Source organism: Coffea eugenioides, chromosome 2 (assembly GCF_003713205.1).
Source record: "Coffea eugenioides isolate CCC68of chromosome 2, Ceug_1.0, whole genome shotgun sequence".
Taxonomy (NCBI): Eukaryota; Viridiplantae; Streptophyta; class Magnoliopsida; order Gentianales; family Rubiaceae; genus Coffea; species Coffea eugenioides.
In genome coordinates this window covers 20,587,241-20,610,210 of record NC_040036.1, presented here as the reverse complement: position 1 = coordinate 20,610,210, position 22,970 = coordinate 20,587,241, and the positions used below count along the sequence as shown (strand labels likewise).

Genomic DNA, 22,970 nt, shown 5'->3' with positions numbered 1-22,970 from the left:
CAATTAGCTTCTTGGGTCTTGCTAAACCAAAAAGGGAAATGACTACTTGTTTTTAGCTGCTTGATGGATATTGCACGCCAAATTGCAACTACTGAATAATGTGCACTATGTGATGGAGTTTTCGTGGAAAAGGAAAATTGGAGGAAGCCCTTAAGAACAATTTGCACATTCTGCCACTGCACTACAAGTCTATACAGAAGTCATGGGCGAGCTTGTAGTTTTCAGGATTTCTGACGATCTTCAAGCATTTAAAAACTCCACATTGTGTGGAAGAGACAAAGTGCATGATGAAAATTAGATGAACTTTAGAGATCAAGTGAGAACAGAGTAGTGTCTTCGAAGCAATTGCTAAAGCAATAAAGTATGACAAGCCACCAAGATGTCATCTTAATATCTTATCAGCAATTTGCAGGTTTAACTTTGGAAAATGTAGTGTATTCTGATAGCAAAATGATTACTGTTCCGCGACTTAGCCCCAGTTCAAGGTATAGCAGACAATAAGGCCGTGCATAGGGTTGTCAGCAGACTGTGGATTGGGACTTTTTAAGTCTTTTGTGTGTGTGCCATGGATTCAGTTTATTTTGTAATGCTTCTCCTACTAAGGTGCTATCAAGCCAAGTGCTCGCGAGTAGCTTGCGAGAGCGGCTTAGTCAAAAGTTTGGAGTTTGAGCTCGAACTGCTCGCTCGTTGCGTGTAATGAGTCGCATTCAAGTATTAGAAGTAAATACTCGAGTATTCTTCTCGCGAGCGGCTTAGTCAAAAGTTTGGAGTTCGAGCTCGAACTGCTTGTTACGTGTAATGAGTCGCGTTCGACTATCAAAAGTAAATACTCGAATATTCGACGAGTTTAATCGAGTATTTATATAATTTATATATTATATATTTTAATTATGGAATGACTATCATGGGTTCATATTTTAATAAATTTACATGAAATAATGTTCAATAAAAAAAGTGATGGATGAAAAAATGATAATCTAATAAATTAAAATGTAAAAAATTAAAAACAAGAAAAGAAAAACTTGAGTTTGAACTAGAGTAATTCGAGTTTGATAAGACTTGCAATTTACTCGAACTCAAACAAATTGAGTTCAAACTTAATTTTCATTATGTCGAGTTCAAATTTATATACTCGATCGAACTCGAACTCGAACTGAGTTCGAAGGTGTTACTCGAGTTCGACTCAGCTCGATAGCATCCCTACCTCCTACCTTTACAGAAAAATAGAATCTACCAAGGAAAAAAGAGCAAGTCGGAAAAAGCAACATGCAAAACTCACAAATGAATAAACGAAGATGTATTTGACCACCCAAAAAATGACTAATGAGTTGCATCAATGATGTCTAATATCAGTGGGAGTAGAAGTACTTACATAATTAAAATGGAACAGAGATTAGTAGTTGCTTGACGTCCAATGTTGCACTTCTCACAATTCTACCTACAGGATCACTTCCTAAAATTCCCTCTATTAGTACATAAAAAACAGTCCTATCTCATCTTAACCCCCCCAGAAAAATAAAATGTTTCATCTTTTTTGTAAATAAATCTCAAACCATATATAAAGCATCTCGACGAAACCTATCATCACTTATCTTGTGAAGGGAAAAAGGATCACATGTTTGTTAAGTACTAGCCACCAGCGATGAACGATCGCTCATTCAGTCATTCCATCCACAAAGTCGGGAAAGGGGCACCAACAATTTTTCATTTTCACTGATTGGAAAGACTGATTGCCTTGACCTGGGTCCAAATAATTTTTGAACCGAAATCTACTGGTTCAAAATGATTAATCCAAATAGTCATTAGACTCCAGTATCAAACCTTTCCTTTTCTCTTCCCACCGCCGATATGAAATACTACATTCTACTAACCTTTGAGGCTTTACGAGAAATCAATCAGAATTCAGACTATCCACTTCCTTTAGGATTTTATGAGGACATTGTATCGATCAGAGTTATAAACCCTTAGGTTCCGTTTGATAAAACTGAATCTGAATTCTGAAATTTGAATACTGAAACAATTAATTTGCTGAATTTTAAACACTGAAAAGAAATATATGAATGTCCGAATTTTAATATTAAACCTATTTATATTAGTTTGACAAACATTTATAACCGAATGCTTAATAAGTTAAATTTGACAAATTTGCCCTTGTATATTTTCATCCAAAAAAGAAATAGAACCTATGATTTAATTAGTTAAAAATGTTAGGTATAAAAATGAATAAAAATGACAATATTTATTTTTAAATCAAATTAATATAAAAGATGAAATATATTATATGAGGAGTATGGAGAAGATGTGAAAATCATTCAAAAGGGAGAAAAAAAGAAATAAAAAATCATTAGATAGAGAATATTAGATTGTTTAATTAGATAAGAATTTTGAACATAATTAACAAACAAGGGTAGATTTGATAGATAAAATAAGGTAATTGAAGTAATTCTATTGATTCTTACCAGAATTAAGCATTCAGTTAGGATTCTTGTGCTGAAAAAAATACACACAAGTTCAGCACTATTTAATAAGTTCAGTAAATGGATTTCCATTTATCAAACACTCAAAACATCTGAATATCTGAAAAAATTCAGATTCAATACTTTTTTATGTTATCAAACAGACCCTTAGATTATTTCACTGTTGAAGATAGAATAAGAGTTATAAATCCTTAGATTATTTCAAGAGTTTAAAGTACCAAATAATGTGATAAAATGTGAGTGCAATAAAATTGCATCCAAAAGGGACGTTAGTATTTTCCCACAATTCCTTACTCCATCAGTTATCCCCTTATCTCCTCTACCAACCGTCAGATTGCTTTGACGGTTTGACCTGCAACCCAGATCTGTCATAACGCGCATAATTACCTTCCCATTTGACCGTTTCCCGCTTTCTATGGCTATGTTTTCTCTTCCTCATAACTCTTTAAATCCGGACGCTAGCTCTGCTTCTTTCTGCTCTTGTTTTTACAGAATTGTTTGGCTATATTCAATCATTTTTCTGCCTTATTGCGGCCTTGCCAATGTTAATGCTCGACTTTTTCTAACGATATTGTTCAAGATTTCACGTCTAGATTCCCAGTTTGTTTCAACTATTCCACGATTCGTATTCAAGAATCGAATTTTGTTAGTCATCAACGATTGTTGCTAATATCGGTTTCTTGATGGTAATGGCTTTATTGAAATCTGGGGTTCTTGAAAAACATCTTCAGGAATTGAAAGATGAGGACCAGACATTGGGGGATGACAGGAAACCTGTATTGTTACAAATTAGAAGCATAATTCCCGTATTAGAGGAAGGTGATCTTTTTCCTGATAGAGGATTTTATTTGAAGGTATCGGATGCGTCACATGCTATGTACGTTTCCTTGCCTCAAGAACAGAATGATATGATTTTGAGCAATAAATTGAAGCTTGGACAATTCATTTATGTACATAAGTTGGAGAAATCAGAGCCTGTACCCTTGATCAGAGGCTTAACCCCAGTCCCAGGTAGGCGACCGTGTGAAGGAAGTCCTGAAGACATCCATTCTCCAACTGCATTGGTGAAGTTTCTTCAGGTATTGGACACAGATCCAGTTGTTGAAAAGGGAGTGATTTCGGAGAAGACAATCAATGAAGATTCAACTATTTCAAGAAAGCCACTACATAGAGGATTATCTGATTCGGAAGGCTTAATAAGAAATCATAATGGCTTGCAGCAGAGGCCGAGGGGAAGGTTTCGTTCTTTGAGTGCCTCAAGAACACGTCATGGGGAAAGGACAGTGGGATCACGAAGCAGTAAGCCAACTTCCACGGATGATGATTCTGATTCTGATAGTACGCTGTCATCAGTGTCATTGATGTCAAAAAGAAAAAGCTGGACTCAGTCAGACATTTTGGGGTTGAAGCAAATGTTTGATTCTTCAGCCATCAAAAATGAGAGTAAACCCGTGGCTAAAAGCCTGAGTGCCAATGTGAGTGGACTGTTGTCACTTATCTTTCATACTGATTTTCTTTTCCAGATCTTACTATATGAGCTGAATTCAAGTATCGGAAAAAGGGCTGTGGCCTTGGACGAGCAGTGGAACTGGATTATGATGGTAAACGAGATTAAAAAAAAAAAGTATCTTGAAAGCTAAAACCTGTTGATACAAGGATACAGAGAGCTTCTCATCAAGTACCATGTCAAATCATAGTGTCTAAGGAAAGATTTCAGTGTCTATTTCCTCTTAAAATTTTGATTATCTGTCCAATTTATCTGGGAAAATTTATATCACAAATTGCATGTAAACACTTGGACTTGTTAATTTCCATGTTTGCTTAATACTATTGTTTGTGAACTCTTTTGTACGCTATGAATTACGATAATGTCCATGTTTTTGGCCTCGGTTAATTTCCATCTCACAAAATCTATATAGACAGGTTTCACCTGTTCGTTCTATGAGGTACGACAGCTCAGATGAATGTTCAAGCTCAACCACACGTAGGAGAGATGTGAGTTCGACTAAGAAATTGGTAAAAGGTACCAACAAGAGCAGGACTCCTGTGCCGAAGGTGATTTCTGAGCAGACTTCCCAACCAGTATCTAGCCTAGTCCATGATGGAAAAGGGGCAGAAACTGCAATAGCTTGGGAATCCCTCCCATCCAAACTAGTAAAGCTTGGAAAGGTATGCAGTTAATCTTTCCTCACAAGACTTGCATGTACTAGTTTATTTTTCCTACAGGAGTAGCAATGGTGGATATTCTGTTGCTTGCACTGCAGGAGGTAGTTCGGCAAAGAGACATTGCTTTGAGTGCCGCTGCTGATGCTCTTCAAGAAGCTTGTGCTGCAGAGAGATTGCTTAATTCATTAAGGTGAGAAATACACGAGATTCCTAAACAAGTTTTTATCTTTTTTCTTTGTTAATGCATAGATGCAGAGAGATTGCTTAATTCATTAAGGTGAGAAATACACGAGATTCCCAACCAAGATTTTATCTTTTTTCTTTGTTAATGCATAGATGCTTACAGATAGTACTGCTTTTTCCACCTTTTCTTATTTGATAATTTGTAATGAGTGATGAAGAAACTAAGAACATATTGTTCATGTATCATGATGACGGTAATTCATTCGCTAAATAAGCTGATAGTTGGAGAGCTCATTCTGAAGATATTTCCAGCTTGCATTCTGTAACGCATATCCCTGAATTTGGTCCATGAAGTTCAGTTCGTGGTTCCTCTGTTACCATACAGTAACTTTCTGTGTTTAGCCTCCAATAGCTTAAGGTCTTAAGATACTTTCTCACTCAATTAACTGTTCGACGTTAATCTTCTCTTCTGCCTGGAATTTTTAAACCTACATTTCTTCGCATGTTGTGCATCATTAGTAATTTTGGACATCCATGTGTCCTGACAAGTACATACATGTTGAGTCTAACATGATCCATCCCAAGGTTTTCGCGCTGCAGTATACGTGTTCAACTTTAAGGCGACAAGGATGCATCACTGGCTAGATTTATGGAACTTGGTGTCGTTAATAACAGGACAGGAGGGCATTAGCATTTTTACGCTTTTATTCATTTTTGAGAATTGGAGTGCCAAGTAGCCAGCTGTTAGAAAATATTGTTTTTTCCTTAGAGAGTAGAAATTCAATGTACAAAGATGATCTTTGAAGTCAAACATATAACTTATGACGTTAAGCAAATTTTCTATGCACTTCACTTCCAGAATTATGACTTTATTGCACAAAAATTAGTTGAAAGTTTCAGATAGTGTTGGAAAAGCTTTATCTGGAATTGTTGATTCTGCTTCCTCCTAGACTTTCTAATCCATTTCACTTCGTTGGGTTCTTCCAGTACATATTCAGAATTCCATGTATCAGGAGAAGAAGATGTGCAGCCATATGTTGATAAGTTTTTTGACCTCCAAGATGACTTGGCTCGCACCAGATTGATTGTGCAGTCACTGACAAATATAAGCCCATTCAAGACACCAGAAACTGATGCAAATGGCACTACTTCAGTTAAGGAAGCGTTGAATATAGCACTCGAAAGAAAGAAAAATGCCACTACATGGATTAAATCTGCTGTGGCTTTTGATCTTTCCACATGCTCTAGTGACCCTCTGAAGCTCAGCGTCTCTCCTGTGGCGGCAACTGACGCAGTGAAGAAACCAAGCCGCTGTGTCAAACCAAAAGGTGCACGTATTATTAGGAGACAGAGAACTAATGATGATTTACCTCTTCTTGTGGCATCTGACAAGGATTACCAAGCCGAATGGACAAGGGGCAGTACTCTATGTGCAGCCGCCGACCTAGCTAGTTTGCTGCAGGATGAATGCAGAAAATTGTTTTTGAGTTATGTAGAGAATTACTTGGAGGAAGTTGAAAGTAAAACATCCTCGATGCATTCAGACAGGCAAGTATCAGGGATGATGTATAAGGTCAAGAGAGTAAATGACTGGTTAAATGTGTTCATCGGTAAAGAGCCAAATCTCCCAGGGGATGATGGCTTTAAAATTTTTTCCAACTTGGATGATTCTGAAAGAGAAGCTTATGGAAGGGTGAGGAACAAAATATATGAAATCCTACTAAATCATGTTGAGAGGACCGCCCTGGCTTTCGGAAAGTCTTGATGCTTCCATATGAAGTTACACCCTGAATTACCCAGTCTGCTCATTATGCACGAACCGTGAGGCAAAAGAGACAAAATCAGCAGCACCGTTACAGGTTGAAGTGTGATTGTAACACTGAAGTAATGGAGTACAGAAACGATGATATGTCACAGAATGGATCATGGGGCTGGTGGCTGTTCTCACAGCATATCACATAGAAGTGTGTTTGGATGAACTGATGTGAATAGTAGCATCTGTAAGCATAGAATTTGCCTTAAAAGTTCGTTTTATTGATTGGCCAACTCCATTTTTTAGTTAAGCCTTTGCTCTTCCAGCAAAGAGCCGCTAGGAGTTTGGACCACTTTTACAACATTCATGTATATACATGTACAGAGTCATTCATTCTGGTCATCACTGATTCATGAACAACGAGGGGAAGAATTTTTGGATCCTGTGATGCTAATTCTGTCTCGGTGAGTTTGCGAGTAAACATTCACTCAGGAAAATTGTTACTTTTCCTTCCAGGAAGCATTCTCCCAATGTGCATTTAGGACTCGAGTGGAAGCAATCACCATTATTAATGTTCTTTGCTGACGGACAGATTCTCTTTTATTGTTTCTGGAAACCAATAATAGGTGTTGTGATTCTGCATTTGAGCAGCAGTTTTACTCCTGATGCTTACTCAGGTCATTGTCCTCGTACCCGCTTAATATTTTATCTTATCTACTATATACTACATATTGGAATCAAAACTAGACAATCAACAAATTGTTGAAGAGGCAACAAATTCTTGAAAGGGCTGGATTCACGAATCCGCAAACAGCGGCAGATGAACCCATCATAAAATTACACTCAGACGATGACGACTTCTTTTGAAAATGATAGAAATGTGGAATGTGAAGCCCAAACACTTTATTCACCTTTTACTATTTTATTTTACCCACGACTTGAGAACGTAAGTATTTCTATTTCTATGAGTTCTCTAGATTTAGACTCTATTATTTTTCTCAAGGTACTAAAAGTTTTTTAAAACAATTTTAAAAAAAAGGTATAATAGTTCGACTAATTCAATAATTATGTATTGGCGTCAATCGAGCAAGAAATTCTTCTATGGTGAATGTGATTGCATTGACTTTAGGGATAATTTCAGAAACCTCCCTTGAGGTTTCTGACAATTGCAGAGACCTCCCCTCAATTATATTAAATTACACCTACCTCCCTTGCTTTTACTATTTATATAACAATAGAGGCCCAAAAACTTATATTTTTTCTCAAAAATCCTAAACTACCCTTTTTGTACAAAAATTATAAAAAAAATTATTTTGTCAATTGCCTTGTTTCGTATTTCAACCAAATCCACTGTACTAACAAATTAGTCTAACAAATAGTCTAATTTCAAATTCTAAACCCAAGCAATTCCATCGTCATAGTCATAAATTTGCTTCTCCCAAAGCATGCATTCAATTCTAAAGATTTGTTCCATTCTTCAAAAATATTCTCACCATATGGTTCCATGGAATGGTCAAACTCACAATCAACTGCCCTTATGTTTGCATAATTTTCAACATAGGATGCCATGGTTTGGTTCCATATAAGTGGCTTAACTCCTACTAAATGAGCCATATTATGGCATTGAAGAAAATCCTTAGAGGAGATTTAGACATGGATGGGATTAATCAAGTTTAGAAAAAGGAAAGACATCATTATGACTATAGAGATATTCAAGAAATTCATTTTCCCAAAAATCAAAATTTTATTTACAATTAATCACACCCCAAACATCAAATCCAAAGCCCACAAGGCCACACCTTCTCAAAACAAAATAATCTAGCCTACTATTAAATCTCCAAGCATGGTAACGTCTTAAATATAGAGAAAAAACTCTATTTTCATAGTGAAACCACAACCAATAATTGTCAAGCATGAAAAGAAATATAAATGTACTTATTAACATCTTAAAAAGTTTTTTGGATAGATCATAGACAAATTAGTAAATTTACCAATTTCAATCCCTCTTCCTCTTTTGGCCAATGATTGCATTATTTGTTCCATTATTATTGTGTGCCTCTTCATCTCCTTTTAATTTGACCATGAAATTGAATTTTATTTCAATCATCAAATCTAATCCCTAATTAAACTTGTGATTTGGCAATTTCAAAGAAAAGAAAGGAAGAATAGGAATATATAATAAAGTTTGAGGGATCACTTGTGGTGTGATTGGTTGCAATTATAGGCAATGGTTGGTGGTAATTTGAAAGCAACTTATAGGAGCAAAGGGTTGATGGATGAAAACGGAGTGATAGTAAGTGGAAGAGAATCGTCATCAGCTATAACTTGTAAATTGGATAGTTAAAGAGATCAGATTTATTTTTTTCTTTTTAGTTTCATTTCATTATATTATGAATTATTTATTAAGTGAAAGTCATTATAGTCATTTTATGGTGACAGAGGAGGTTAGTGTAATTTGTAAAACTTGAAGGGAGCCGAGTGAAATTATCCCTTTTCTTAATGCAGAGTACGGGTGGAACGTCAAAAATAATTGATAGAGCGTCAAAATGATTGACGTTTTCCTTCTGTGCACATCAGACGTGGTCCTACTGTGTGTATAGTCTACAGATTCTTAATGGTTGGCTAAGGAAAGGAAAGTAACGTAGGGATGTGGTCCTCAAGATTCAGATCATTACAAGTTTCATTTCGTTCTGAAGACCGCGAAGGACTAAGAAATCAATGAAAATTTCCGGAAGTAGTTTGAGAAAGAGAAACAACATTAAAAACCATCGTAGAAATTCAAAAACTAATAAAATATGTTCAGCTCGACATGGAACATCTCTTTCTTCTTGAATGCTATTAATTGAAATGCATAATTTCAGAAACCTCCCTTGAAATTTTTGACAATTTCACTCAGCTTTCCTCATGTTTATACCTAAATTTCTACTTTAGTCCTTAAACTTAATAATGGTATCTTTAGTCCCTCAATTATAAAATTCATCTCACTTAAGCAGATTTTATGCCTAATTGGGTATACTTTAGGGACTAAATTGGAATAAATTTTATGCCTAATTGGGTATATTTTAGGGACTAATTGGAATAAATTTATATTTTAAGAACTAAAATGGATAAATTCTATATTTTATGGATTTAAGTACAATATATTTTATAACTTAGGGATTAAAGTGTCTCATTTTAAAATTTAAGAACAAAAGTGAAAATTTGAGTATAGTTAAGGAGTGGAAAGTGGAATTAACCCCTTTTGAATGCTAGACTGATTTTAATTTTTCCTAGAAAGCCAAAAAAATGCTTGTACTCTTATGTATTTATTTTTTTTGACGAAAGTTAGAATTATAAACCTAATCTCAGAATAAACCTCAAAAGCCGGCAACTCTTGAGGTCCTCCCAGGGACTTATAAACCCAACCCCAAACCCCCCCAAAGAACCGATGTGGGATGGCAACCCCACAAGGGCAAGCCAGTAGGCCCGCTGCTACTAAAAAGTGAAGACCCCCCACGAAACCCAGTATAACTACCCCTGCAGGAATTTGCCTCTTTCAACTTATTCCTAAGAATGGTTTTTTTTTGACGAAAGTTAGAATTATAAACCTAATCCCAGAAGAAACCTCAAAAGCCGGCAACTCTTGAGGTCCTCCCAGGGACTTATAAACCCAACCCCAAATCCCCCCAAGAACCGATGTGGGATGGCAACCCCACAAGGGCATTACTCTTATGTATTTATGACTTATATATTTTGTGATTATAATGTATGAGCAACTTTTCTTATGTCCTTTCTAATCAAAATCATAATTATGTCACATCGTGACTAACATGAAATATAATAATAAAAATCTCGTGAGGATTCAAAAATGGTTTTTTTTAATTAAATTTTAAATCCAAAACATTTTAAGTTTTAACTGTACTTATATAAAGTTCTAGTCACTAATCCGCAATGTCTACTTGAGATGTTTATAATTATCGATTATAAACCAATGGGTTAAAAACAAAAAATCCCCTGTGGTATATCTAATACACAGAAAAATCCCCTATAGTTTCAAAACGTACAAAACAACACCTCATTTTGTAAACTAATAGAATTCGATAAATTTAATGAAAAATGACAGTTTTGACTGTTAAACTTACCGGATTCCATTAAATTTACCATTAAGTTTACCGGATCCCGTTGAATTTTCCGTTAAGTTTATTAGATTCCATTAAGTTTATCAGATATCGTCATTTTTACAATCTAGTTTAAAATATAAGGTGTCGTTTTATATGTTTTGAAATCACGGAGAGCTTTTATATATATTAAATATATCACATGGGACTTTTTTTTTTTTAACCCTAAACGAATTGTTAATGCCTAATCTCTCACCTTTTAGGAGGCACGCTACTCGATATTAGGCATCCAAGTTCACAATCGGAAAAAGGGTCACCCAAATTTATCAATTAATCATTAGTTTTGGCCGCTTTGATGATCCCAGGTCAACCACTCAAGTATCCGTTTCAAAAAGGAATAAGAAAAGAAGGGATAAATGGAGTTTTTATTCTCAATGTTTGGCATATGCATTATATTGATCTCTAATATTTTGATGAAAACAAATTTGGTCCTCAAAATTTCAGATTTTAGGGAAATTTAAGATAATAACAGAAAATCATAATAACTAACAGTCAAAATTAAATTGGTGTCAGTCAAAATTTTGAACATGCATTTCTTGTCCCTAATATTTGAAGTTTCGATCAATATGATCCCTTAAATTTAAGTAGTTACAACTAGGTGTTTAAGATAAATGATATATGAATTCAATTAAATATAAAACAAATATTTTTCCAAATTTTTATAAAATTTCATGAAAGCACTTTATATTAGCACAACATCGACGTAGAGTAAATAATATATCTGTATTATATAAGTTATAATTGGATGAGAATATAATGATAATGTATAAAATAAAATAGAGGAAGAAAAGAAGAATTATAGTTTTGAAATATATATTTATTATAGTTATTATTACACAAAATCTTGTGTATGTTGTGCACGTAAGTTTCAAATTCTTGTAGTTAGTTTTTATGATTATAAAAATTAACGAAGGTAAATTCCAATGTGAAATATTTTTAGGATATTTTTTGAAAAATTTCTTTTATTTTTGGTTATCTTTCCTACAAATTAATATTTAACTTTCCAATATTATAGTTTTAAAATATTTATTTTAATATTTGTGTACATTAATAATTATTTAATAATTTAAGTAATTTTACAAAAAAATTGGCTTCATTTCAAACTCAATTCATAACCTATTGAAATGCCAGAAAAAAAAAACTCTATTTATAAATAGTTTATATTTTGTATATACTAAAGGGAATTTAATTAAGTGTTTAATTATCACTAAAAAAAGATAGAACTCATTATCAGTTAATTATTAATAGAGAAAAACAATCACACACATGTATTATACCATATTTGAGACTAATTATGAAAAAAAAAAGAACAAGTATATGAGATATTAGCACCATAAATTAATAAAATAAAAAACAACGAGAAGAAAAAGAAATTTACTTATTCAGGTGCCCGTCCATATATTCCTAGAAAAGGAAAAAAATAAAAATAAAAATGTGAAAAATATCCCACTTGACAATATCCCACGTGACTACTCTTCAGATTATTATCCTAAATAATCATTTCATCGAAGTTTTTATTCTGAACGAATTGGAGAGTATATTTAATGCATTTTACGGTACCAGTGCTTTCAATGTCTCCCCTGCTGCAACTTTTGCTGGAGAGACATCATTTAAATTCACGAACAAAACCCTATAATTCACCCAAACTATAGCAGTAGAAGTAATCAGTACTAGTATTCTAGCTCAAAACCCAATTTCCAGTTTCCACTTAACCCCACCAGCACACAAAATTCTGTAGAAATAAATTGAGTCATCAGTTTCCGTTCAAGAGTTCTTTTTTGGTTTTCTTCTCGTTTTTATTTATTTTGGAAATTCAGAGCAAATGGGCCGTTATGAAAGGTCAAAATCTGCAATCTTGCTAGGGTTTTTGGTATTGAACTTGACCCAATTAGTGATGGGTCGGTTCGTGGTGGAGAAGAACAGTTTGAGAGTGACGTCACCGGATAGTATCAAGGGTACTCATGATAGTGCCATTGGGAACTTTGGGATCCCTCAATATGGAGGGAGCATGTCTGGGACTGTTGTTTATCCAAAGGAGAATCAAAAGGGTTGCAAAACTTTCAGTGATTTTGGGTCTTCTTTTAAACCCAAGTCTGGAGCTATGCCCAATTTTCTTCTTGTTGATCGAGGAGGTATAACATATCATGCACCTTTTTCCGCATTAATTTGCTTGTTTCTTTATCTCATGCTTTGGTAATTTATTTATTTTTCAGATGATTTGCTGCTTAGTTAATTTTTAGTTGGAGCTGATATGATCAGTTTCTTGACTTTTGTGTGGCTTGCGTAGGATAAGCTTCTTTAGCTTTGATTATGGTGCTCTTATTTTAGTTTGGTTAAACTACTTGTTCTCCGCTCGTCTAAAGTGATTATAAGCTTGATGGCTACAGTAATCTGGGCTTGATTGTTGTTTACATGTTTATTGTTCTTTTATACTTACTGGTGAGTCGTGGAGGTAACCAGTTTTTTGTTTTCTCGCATAAGTTACAACTGTTTTGGTCTCTTCTGAAGGTTATTGTTGTGCAGCTTTCTTCCTGTGTTGTCTGACTTTTATGGGGTTTTTGAATACTTAATTTTTTTGTGGTGCTTCTGCGCCTGAATTCTGCTTTTTGTCTGTAATTGGTTAAATATTTCTTTGAGCTTTGCTTTAGATTTGGGTTGCCAATAGGAGGACAATCATTTCCGGCTAAATATTTAGATTTGAATGTCATGTGTGGTCATGGACATTTGGTTGGGTTTTATTGTTATGTCTGTCATTCCTTTTGTTTGTTCTTTCATCTTGATATATAGAAGATTATTTGCCATGTCAGCTTATCTGAAAGTGAGAGTCTTGTGAGTGTTATCTTAATTACTACTTAAATTTTCTAGTTTAGCTTCTTTTTATTCCTTTTCAGGAGAGATAATTCCAAACTATTTTCGTACTGGAAGACTGGTTCATATTTCTGATCAATTCAGGAACTGGTGTTCCACTTTGCAGATTGCTTATTTGCTTTGAAGGTATGGAATGCCCAAAATGCCGGTGCTTCTGCAGTACTAGTTGCAGATGAGGTTGATGAAGCACTAATAACCATGGATTCACCTGAAGAGGAAAGATCTTCTGCAAAGTATATTGAGAACATAACGATACCATCTGCACTAATTGAGAAAAGTTTTGGGGAAAAGCTAAAGAAGGCAATAAGTGCAGGGGAGATGGTAAGTGTAAATCTTGATTGGAGGGAAGCTGTCCCCCACCCAGATGATCGAGTGGAGTATGAGCTGTGGACGAACAGCAATGATGAATGTGGGTTCAAATGTGATATGTTGATGAATTTTGTGAAAGATTTCAAAGGTGCTGCACAGATTCTTGAGAAAGGCGGCTATACTCAATTCACTCCTCATTATATAACTTGGTACTGTCCTCAGGCATTCACTGTAAGTAAACAGTGCAAGTCCCAGTGTATTAACCATGGGAGATACTGTGCTCCAGATCCTGAACAGGATTTCAGCACAGGTTATGATGGAAAGGATGTGGTCCTTGAGAATTTGAGACAGTTGTGTGTTTTCAGAGTGGCTAATGAGACCAAGAAGCCATGGATTTGGTGGGACTATGTAACTGACTTCCAAATTAGGTGTCCTATGAAAGAAAAGAAATACAATAAGGAATGTGCGGACATGGTTATTAAATCTCTAGGTAATCAATCACTTGTCTCATCCTGAGATTTTGAAGACTCGCTGATGCTTACCCATCACTCATGTTACTCTCTGTGCAGGACTTGATTTGAAAAAGATTGAGAAGTGTATGGGAGACTCTGATGCTGATTCGGATAATTCTGTATTAAAAGAAGAACAAGAAGCTCAAGTAAGTGCCTGATCTTTACTTAGATGAGTTCATTCATAATTTTTTCATTATATGGATCCTTAGAAGATTGAGAAGCTGTTCAACCTTGTGAAATTCCCTTGCAAAATGTCCTTCTGCAGGTTGGGAAAGGATCAAGAGGTGATGTGACAATTTTGCCTACGCTTGTTGTTAATAACAGGCAGTACCGAGGTTGGTTTCATCGCCTGTTTTGTAAGCTGTTAGAAAGTCGAATTGTTCTGCTTCGAATTGATTTTTTTTTTCCAGGCAAGCTGGCGAAAGGTGCTGTTTTGAAGGCTCTTTGTGCTGGTTTTGAAGAAACTACTGAGCCAGCTGTTTGTTTGAGTAATGGTAACTTCCCAAGCCCAGCATTAAACGACAGTGTTGTTGATTGATAATTGCTTATTAAAAGTTAGTATCTTCTTTTCTGCAGATGTAGAGACAAATGAGTGCTTGGATAACAATGGTGGCTGTTGGCAAGACAAAGCAGCTAATCTTACAGCCTGCAAGGTTCTTACTTGAACTAGCTGCTCTTTGTAATTCCTTTTGTGTCTTCTACGTCTAACCTTATTCAAAAAATTCAGGATACATTTCGAGGGAGAGTTTGTGAATGCCCTGTGGTCAATGGTGTGCAGTTTAGGGGGGATGGTTACAGCTCCTGTGCAGGTAAATAGTTGTTCCTTTTTCATTTCTCTGCCAAGAAGATAGTTTATGGAAAACTGGCTTATCTTTAGTTTGTTCTTTCACTGAACCAGGCGGGTTTAATGAATGGGGAATATATATGTTTAAGTGCAATCTATATCTGAGGGGAAGTATACTTATTCATGATGAGATAATGTATCATATACTTTGAGGGAGATGCATATCTATCTAGTGTAGGTGGATTTGATGAAATAGTATAGGGTTTCTTTTGAAGTATGTTTGAGAGTTAGATGTGTCTTAACAACTTTCTTGAGTTAAAAGTACCATCTAAATCTGCCTTTGGAGTGCACTTAATTGATACTGTATAAAGTGTGAGACCCATTCCAGGGTTAACGTTTTCTGTCAATTTTTGCAATGTCACGTTACCCCCCATTATTAACTATAAGCACCTACAAAGTAAACCATCTCTTCAAAGGCTAAAAAGCCCGAAGCTTATTTAAAAAAAAAAGATATTTAATTTGGTAGTTTTGTTTAGTAAATAACTACCCATCTCACATAATTCTTAATTTTATATGCACTCTTAGGGGTCTCTCTCAAACACTAGTAGGTATAAGTTACATTGTATTGTCACTCAAGGGAAGTTGTGCTCTCTTCACTTCCCTGATGCACCTTAAAAATGCTGAGCAAAATGGTGCTTCAACTATATAGGCATTTAAAACTGTTTGGATAACTAGACAGTCAATATCTTTTGACAATTCAGGGAGATTTGGTAGCTCGTTCTATTTCATTCTCTGGTTCTAATTCTCATGACAATCTCATGTTTTGTGCATTTACTACACAAGACATGAGCTCATGTCTGGAGATGGTGTTTGTTACCTTGCTCTTTTCAGAAGTCTGTCTTTGTCATTGTTCCCTTAATGGTTTGGAAAGCTTTCCTTTTAAACATGCTCTATTTTGGCTATTGATTTCTCTTAGTTTACCATTTCAGCAACTGGGCCCGGGCGATGCAAAATTAACAATGGAGGTTGTTGGCAGGATACTCGAGATGGACGCTCTTTCTCTGCTTGTATGGTAGGAAACCATTTTGATTCTGAGCAAGTATTCTTTCTTTTGCAAATTGGTTCACAGAATAATTATCTGTTTGACTTTAACAGGATCACGAAGGAGGAAAGTGTGCATGTCCTCCAGGATTTAAAGGCGATGGCGTGAAAAGTTGTGAAGGTGAGAGATGCCTCCCTCTTTCTCTCTCAGAAACCCACACACACAGCCAAAGCTTGAAGGTTCTTGATTCTTTGGCTGTGATTGATTGACAATCGAGTGCTCTGTGGGAAAGGCTACCAAAGGGGGAAAATTAGAAGTACAAAAGAAAAAGATCTTAAACAACCAGCTTATAGTTCTATAACATGTTTTATGGGTTTGTTTTTTTACTCAATGTTTGAGCTTATGGAATGAGTTGCACTTCCTATGCAGATGTTGATGAATGCAAAGACAAGAAAGCCTGTCAGTGTGCTGAATGTAGCTGCAAGAATACCTGGGGAAGTTATGATTGTTCATGTAGTGGGGATCTGTTGTATATCAGGGACCATGATACTTGCATAAGTGAGTTCAAACCAAGACTCCCTATCTATATGTCATTATGGTTGTTCATGTTTGTTGCCTCTTTCTATTGTTACCGGAAATGCCAAATGCAGGTAAGCGGGCTACTGAGGTCAAGTCTGGTTGGGCTGCTGTTTGGGTCATTTTGATAGGGCTGGGTATGGCAGGTGGAGGAGGATTCCTTGTCTACAAATACAGATGGAGGGTAAGTTTGCTGCTTTGTATCTCCTCCAATCTTGGATCTCTTGGTTAGGTTGTGGTTATTTTGGTTGAACAGATGCCTTAAGCAGTGATTTAGTGTGATACCTGGACTGAGGCACACATTGGGCAGAGAACGTTTTGTAGACCTTTAACTCTTTTGTTGTCTTTGGTTAGTGGAAATTGATGTGAAGGATACAACGAGTAATTCAATGATGTCTATTGGAGTATAATCTGATCTTGGAATGTTTTTATGTTTAGTAAATTGCTGATTTGGTTGTTTGGTCTAGACCCTCAAGAAGATAAAAGGAGTTCCCGAAAAAGGACCTGTTTTCCAAGGTGTCCCACATCAAATGTTAAAAAAAATAATAATAATTATAAATAATAGAACCAAAGAAGATGGGGTAAAAGCGAAACGCACTTTTGATGAAAGTCTTTTCTAAGCATATGATTAGTATCAGATGCATTAATGGAAGTGTTTTATATGGTCATAGAGATGCCTAAATACTGTCTTTTGTTCTGTCATTGTTCCTCATTTTTGTTGCCCTGTTATGGATTTAAGTCATGATCCATCTCTTATTTAAACTGCAGTCATACATGGATTCGGAGATAAGGGCTATCATGGCACAGTACATGCCCCTGGACAGCCAAAATGAGGTTCCAAATCATTTGAGTGATGATCGTGCTTGAAACAAACACGACTGATATTGCACGTAGAAATTTCAGTTGCTGTGGAGAGTTGTACTTTTTTCTTTCTCGACCAGGGTTCTTGAAGGTAGACTTTGTATCTGTGTAAAATATACTGGAGAATAATTTGTGGAAATCAAAATTATCTAAAGGGCGAGTTCATATTGGTACAAGCTAAAGAGGGAATGATTAGGTCATCTGCCTTGGTAGGGGACTTCAGTACTCTCATCACCAACGTGACTTCTTGGTGCAAGAAGAGTCGAACATTCTTAGTTACGGGTAAGAGTTAAATTGTAGCAGAATATGAGAATTTGTGTCGTTCTTCTTTGTTATCTTGGTTGACTTTTTAGGGATGGAGTATGATATCTCAATACTGATAATGTATTTGCACTGCTATTGGCTTTGACATTGTACCTTTATCTGGAAAGTTGTGAAATTGTTGTATCAATATGATAAAATTGATCATTGCTGATGCTTGAAAGATATTTCCTTTGGCTCAAAGGGATAGTAAGTCGAGCCTACCGTACGTTGAATGGGTTCCAAAATTGAATTCCTACTCCAACCTTTGTGGAATGCATCATATGCTTGCTTCAGTTTGTGTGAACCAATGATATTAGTGACTTTGGTTGGAAGACGAAGTAGTAGGTCGGTCATGTCTGATACAGAAATACGAGTGCATGGACCTTAACTGGATCTTTTGGTTTTTTTTTGGCAACTTTGATCTGATTGCGCTGGAAAGATGGTTTAAAATATAACGGGTGCTCTGTGATGCGCATAAAGATCGATCGGATCGGAGGCAAAGGGTTTGGACGTTCCGAAATACAACAAATTTTGGTACGAAAAGGGTCGAACGCTTCTCTAATCAATTCATGTACTATTATTGATTTGATTAATTAAAAAGTATCATCAATCCAAGATCAAACACAGGCCCATTACCTAAATTTTTCGTTAGCAATTGAATAGAGTCCGTTGTTCCCAACAAGAATCAGATACGGATTTCAACCCCAAAAAAAAGAAAAACCCGCGAGCCATCATGTATCCTCATTTGAAGTGACAAACGCAATTGAAACTTCGTTACTTAAATGCTAGTATATACACCAAAATTGGGGAACCAACACGCATGCATGATTTCGTCTTGGAAGATCAGGATTTTAGAGTAGCGTCCATATCCAGTCCCAAGTTCTTTCCGTTGTAAGCAATGGGAGCATACATCCATAGATCATCAGAGCTCAAGAGCTGTGAACAATTAGAAAATGGAAACACCAGTATTTGAGGATAGGTATTTGAATTAATTTTCTATGCACTGACAGTCACACGATTTTGTTTCCATAATTTTAAAAGGTCGTTGGCTAATCAGTACCTAACCCTAGGCCAACCTCATGCACGCTTTGCTTACAATATATCCATCCAGTAACACTACAAACGCTGCGATATCCTTTCAGGTAATCACTCCGATTAATTAAGTTTGACGGGACGTATCTAAGAAAATAATATATACTTTCTTCATACCTTGATTTGGAGTTGCAAAAATTTCACGTACTGGACTGCCTCTTCAAGCATGGTGCTAATGTCAACCTGCCATCAGGAAGAATTGGTTCTCAGATTCTCTTCATCTCGGATGGCAATGATTTAATGATTCAGCGCAATAAAATTCATTGATATATGTATACTGTACTTGATCACCTTTGTTCCATTAGGGATAAGTTTCTGCAAGATTCTCAATCTCTCATTTATTTTTTCTCTTCTTTTCTAGGAAACAAACAAAGAAGATCTTTCAGGACAATGTTCCAAATCAACTTACAAATGGAGGCAAAACAGTTTCTGATACAACAAAGAATAGCAGGTATACTCGTACGTACCCTGGCATATAAGCTGTGGTGATCAGTTGCTGAGCCCCTGCTGGCCCTTGTTTTGCCATGTAAGTTGAATGCTGTAATTGCTCCTTTTGAGTCCGAACATGATGCTGGGATTGGTAATACTCCTGCATTAGACTCGTGAAAAACATTGGAGTCATCCTCTGAGAGGTAGCTGCTCGAGCTTTGGCGGCAAAGCACGGGATGGCCACCTTCAGCAATCTTACTGTCATAAGGATGAAGCTTTTGATGGTTGGTCTTCGCATTTATCATTCTCTTATTCTTGTGGACCTGCATTTAAGGATGTCATAAGAAAGAGAACTAGACAGAAACATATCCCTGCAGGTAATTATTCCTGTAAAAAATGTTAGGATACAGTTCCAATTTCACTTTCGATTACAATTCTGACGCAGAACAAAATATGGATGGAAAGAATTTCACGTTCTTCTGTAGCACTTCTCAGTCAGAAATGCAGGTTGCAAAATGCTTCCAATCCTTTCTATTACGGTTGTTACTTACATCTAGAGGTGTTGACGGTCTTTTCTTAGAACTCTCCAATAAGTTGTCTGATTCATCTTCTAGTGATTTTTCTGAAGCGAGAGAATTTATTTCATGCTGATCCTTTCCTTGTTGCAAAATCATTCCTCGAGAAAAAGCCTCAGGCATGTCGTTTTCGCCAGACTCCATGCTGCAGTCACTGCTCACATCTTGGTTTAGGAAGTCACGCCCTTCCTCCATTAAGATATTGTTTATACGAATGATCTCATGATCACACGAGTCCATTTTGTTCTTGCACTCCATCATAGCATAATCTGCACAGACCGAGCTATCATTTCTCGTCACAATCGGTTGTGAAATAATACTGTTGCTGTTGCAAAAGTAGATTTGTGACAAGGGACAAAGAATGCTGCTGCCTTCGCCACTGAAACTGCTCCCTTGTGAAAAAGAATAGCACACATCAGCATCAACACTAGTGTCATCTGAAGAATTGATTGAAGAATCTTCCTGGACCACGGCCTTGTTTACATCTGATTCACTTGCAGGCCAGTAAGTGGAGGAAAATTTGACATTAGAACTGTTTGGCACGTCATTTGGAAGTGAAATGTTGCCAAGCAACCGTGCCATGAAGTCAGCCTCTTCAGTAGTACTGGAGTAGATTGCATTGAAGGAGCTCCAATCCCCACATCCCATGGCTCCAAATGACTCCATATCACGTACCGGTAATTTTCTTCTCCAAAGCTAGAAAGAAAGCTAGCGAGCCCCTAAAAGGATGAGGGATCTAAGGGGCTGCTTATGGACTTGCAGAAGAAGCTCGAATATTTGATGGACCAGTATTTGGACAGTGGAGAAAAAGAGACCTACCTGTATCGAACGCCAAGAGAGAAGTGTGTTCGTGGGATTGGCGTTTTCTTGTGTCCCAGTGAGAATATTTTTAAATGATGCAAACTGAATGAAAAAACATATTTTTAATGTGTTCGTAGATGGCCTAGTACGACTCAGATCGGGACCAAGCTCGAAATAATTCGACATATCAGAGACTTTTAATTAAACTGAATAGGAATGATTAGAGTCCATGATCCAATCATTTTAGAAGAGATTAACTGCTATGTATGATTAATTATTAGAAAACTCAAAACTAAACTGATTTCTCTTAAACATGTACTAGCCAGTCAATTGATTGATAAAGGAAAAAGTGTAACATCATGCATCCATGCCCATGGGAAGAAGGGAGACGACCCTGTACTGTAGAACGTGGAGATGAGTCTTGAAACTCTTAAAAACTATCTAAAAGATCAGCAGACACAATCATCTTCTCATCTGCTTCTTGTCTCCTCCAACGTTCTCTCTAAACGTATTCTGAGGCTGCACCCAGCAGATATACATCCCGCAAGTTTCCATTCGATTGAGATGTCGACATATATTTGCTGTTTAGCAGATGCATGTATGCGAATTGAATCTGGTCATACATATATTTAATCACTAGCGCAGAGCAAATTAAATTTCATCAAACTGTTGATTCTGTACAAATAATCCATGTGCGAAACATGCGTGATGAGCATTTTAATAATCTTGCAATGGGAGGTGGAAGCTAGAATTTTGACTTTTACTGTCAACTTTAAATTGACATCGTCAAAAAAGATGGCTCATCCCATGGATGGAATTTATTCAATCCGACACTGCATCTATTCCTCTTCCTCTTTGGGTTTTGGTTTGGTTGAAAAGCTATTAGCTTGCTTGTGCGTTTGCATGGTTTGTTTGTACTTTGTACACAACTCGGAAACAAGTTTCAAAGTAGGTTATGATCATAATGGGGCGGGTTTCGATCTCTAATTAATTAGCTTGGAATTGTGTGCTATAGTGCTGGTCAAAGTGCAGTATCTATATACTCCGGAGATCTTACACATGTTGACACATATTTCTAACCTCATTTAGAGTTCGATTACGCCAAAGTGATGAGATGATAATGGTGACTATGAACCTAGTAGTATTGCTGAATGTTTAACCGGGTGTGCAATTAACATGCAATTTATGAGGGCGAGACATATATAGCACGGTAATCATTTGGTAGTATTTAGCTTCTTTTTTTTTGGGGTCCATCTATTTTATTGTGGTTTTCTTAGATTGAGATTACGAGAATCGGATCTATATCTCTTTGTTCCCATAAAAAATTTAGACGGTGATGTTAAGAATCTAGGGACAAGTACAGTATTTGATGGACCGCTAATGACATAAAGTAATTGAACATAACTATCTACTCCTTTTGAATGCAATAACTCTTGGAACACAGCAATGTATATATACATGTGTATTTCCCTTGGACTCATGATGGTGTTTTTTTAAAAAAAAAAACTTTAAAGTCATTGAAAGACCTTCGTCAGTTTAGATTATTACTTCCTCCTTAAGAGGGTTTTTTTTTTTTGCTTTAAAAAAAATCAACTTTATAGTTATTTAAGTTATTCAAGTGAATTAAGAGAGCGTTGGATTGGACGGTAAGGTGAGAGGAATTGTAAATAAAAGATTTTAAGTTCAAATTCTCTCACTTACAAGAACAAAATAAAATTATTCAGGCTAACAATTTTAGAGCGGTGAACAAATCTTAAGAGGTTATTTAGGTGAACAATTTTTGAGCGACAACCCTCTTCCCGGGCGGATGGATTAAAGGGAAAAGACATGCATGCAATGGAAGGGGGGCCGAATTGAGAAGGCTGAGAGAAGCGTGTCTATGGATCCCTAGGATTCCGGCACAAGGCACGCTTTCAACACGCGGAGGCCTTCACCAATTTTGTGCACTATTTACCTATAGAGAGTAAGTAGCAGAACCTAATCCAACAGTACTTTCGGAATTTGAGCCGGCCATTGCACGATCTACAGTTCTTACACTAATATTAAAGGCCATTATGTATAACATGCATACATATACATATA

At 36.2% G+C, this 22,970-nt stretch overlaps 2 protein-coding genes across 2 annotated transcripts; one reads left to right on the top strand and one right to left on the bottom strand.

Annotated features, from left to right (window-relative positions):
- The first annotated feature begins 12,290 nt into the window (after window positions 1–12,290).
- On the top strand, window positions 12,291–18,172 carry LOC113760856 (vacuolar-sorting receptor 3-like). The gene is made up of 12 exons (XM_027303589.1): window positions 12,291–12,868; window positions 13,711–14,403; window positions 14,483–14,571; window positions 14,691–14,760; window positions 14,836–14,919; window positions 15,002–15,078; window positions 15,153–15,234; window positions 16,199–16,281; window positions 16,365–16,431; window positions 16,681–16,809; window positions 16,902–17,011; window positions 17,596–18,172. The coding sequence occupies exons 1-12, from the start codon at window positions 12,559–12,561 to the stop codon at window positions 17,692–17,694; spliced, it is 1,893 nt and encodes a 630-aa protein (XP_027159390.1). The 5' UTR covers window positions 12,291–12,558; the 3' UTR covers window positions 17,695–18,172.
- A 662-nt stretch (window positions 18,173–18,834) lies between these two features.
- LOC113759213 (transcription factor bHLH54) lies at window positions 18,835–20,753 on the bottom strand. Its single transcript, XM_027301782.1, has 6 exons — window positions 20,064–20,753; window positions 19,691–19,835; window positions 19,551–19,621; window positions 19,375–19,440; window positions 19,201–19,266; window positions 18,835–18,927 (listed from the first exon to the last, which is right to left on the bottom strand). The coding sequence occupies exons 1-6, from the start codon at window positions 20,751–20,753 to the stop codon at window positions 18,835–18,837; spliced, it is 1,131 nt and encodes a 376-aa protein (XP_027157583.1).
- Window positions 20,754–22,970: the final 2,217 nt, after the last annotated feature.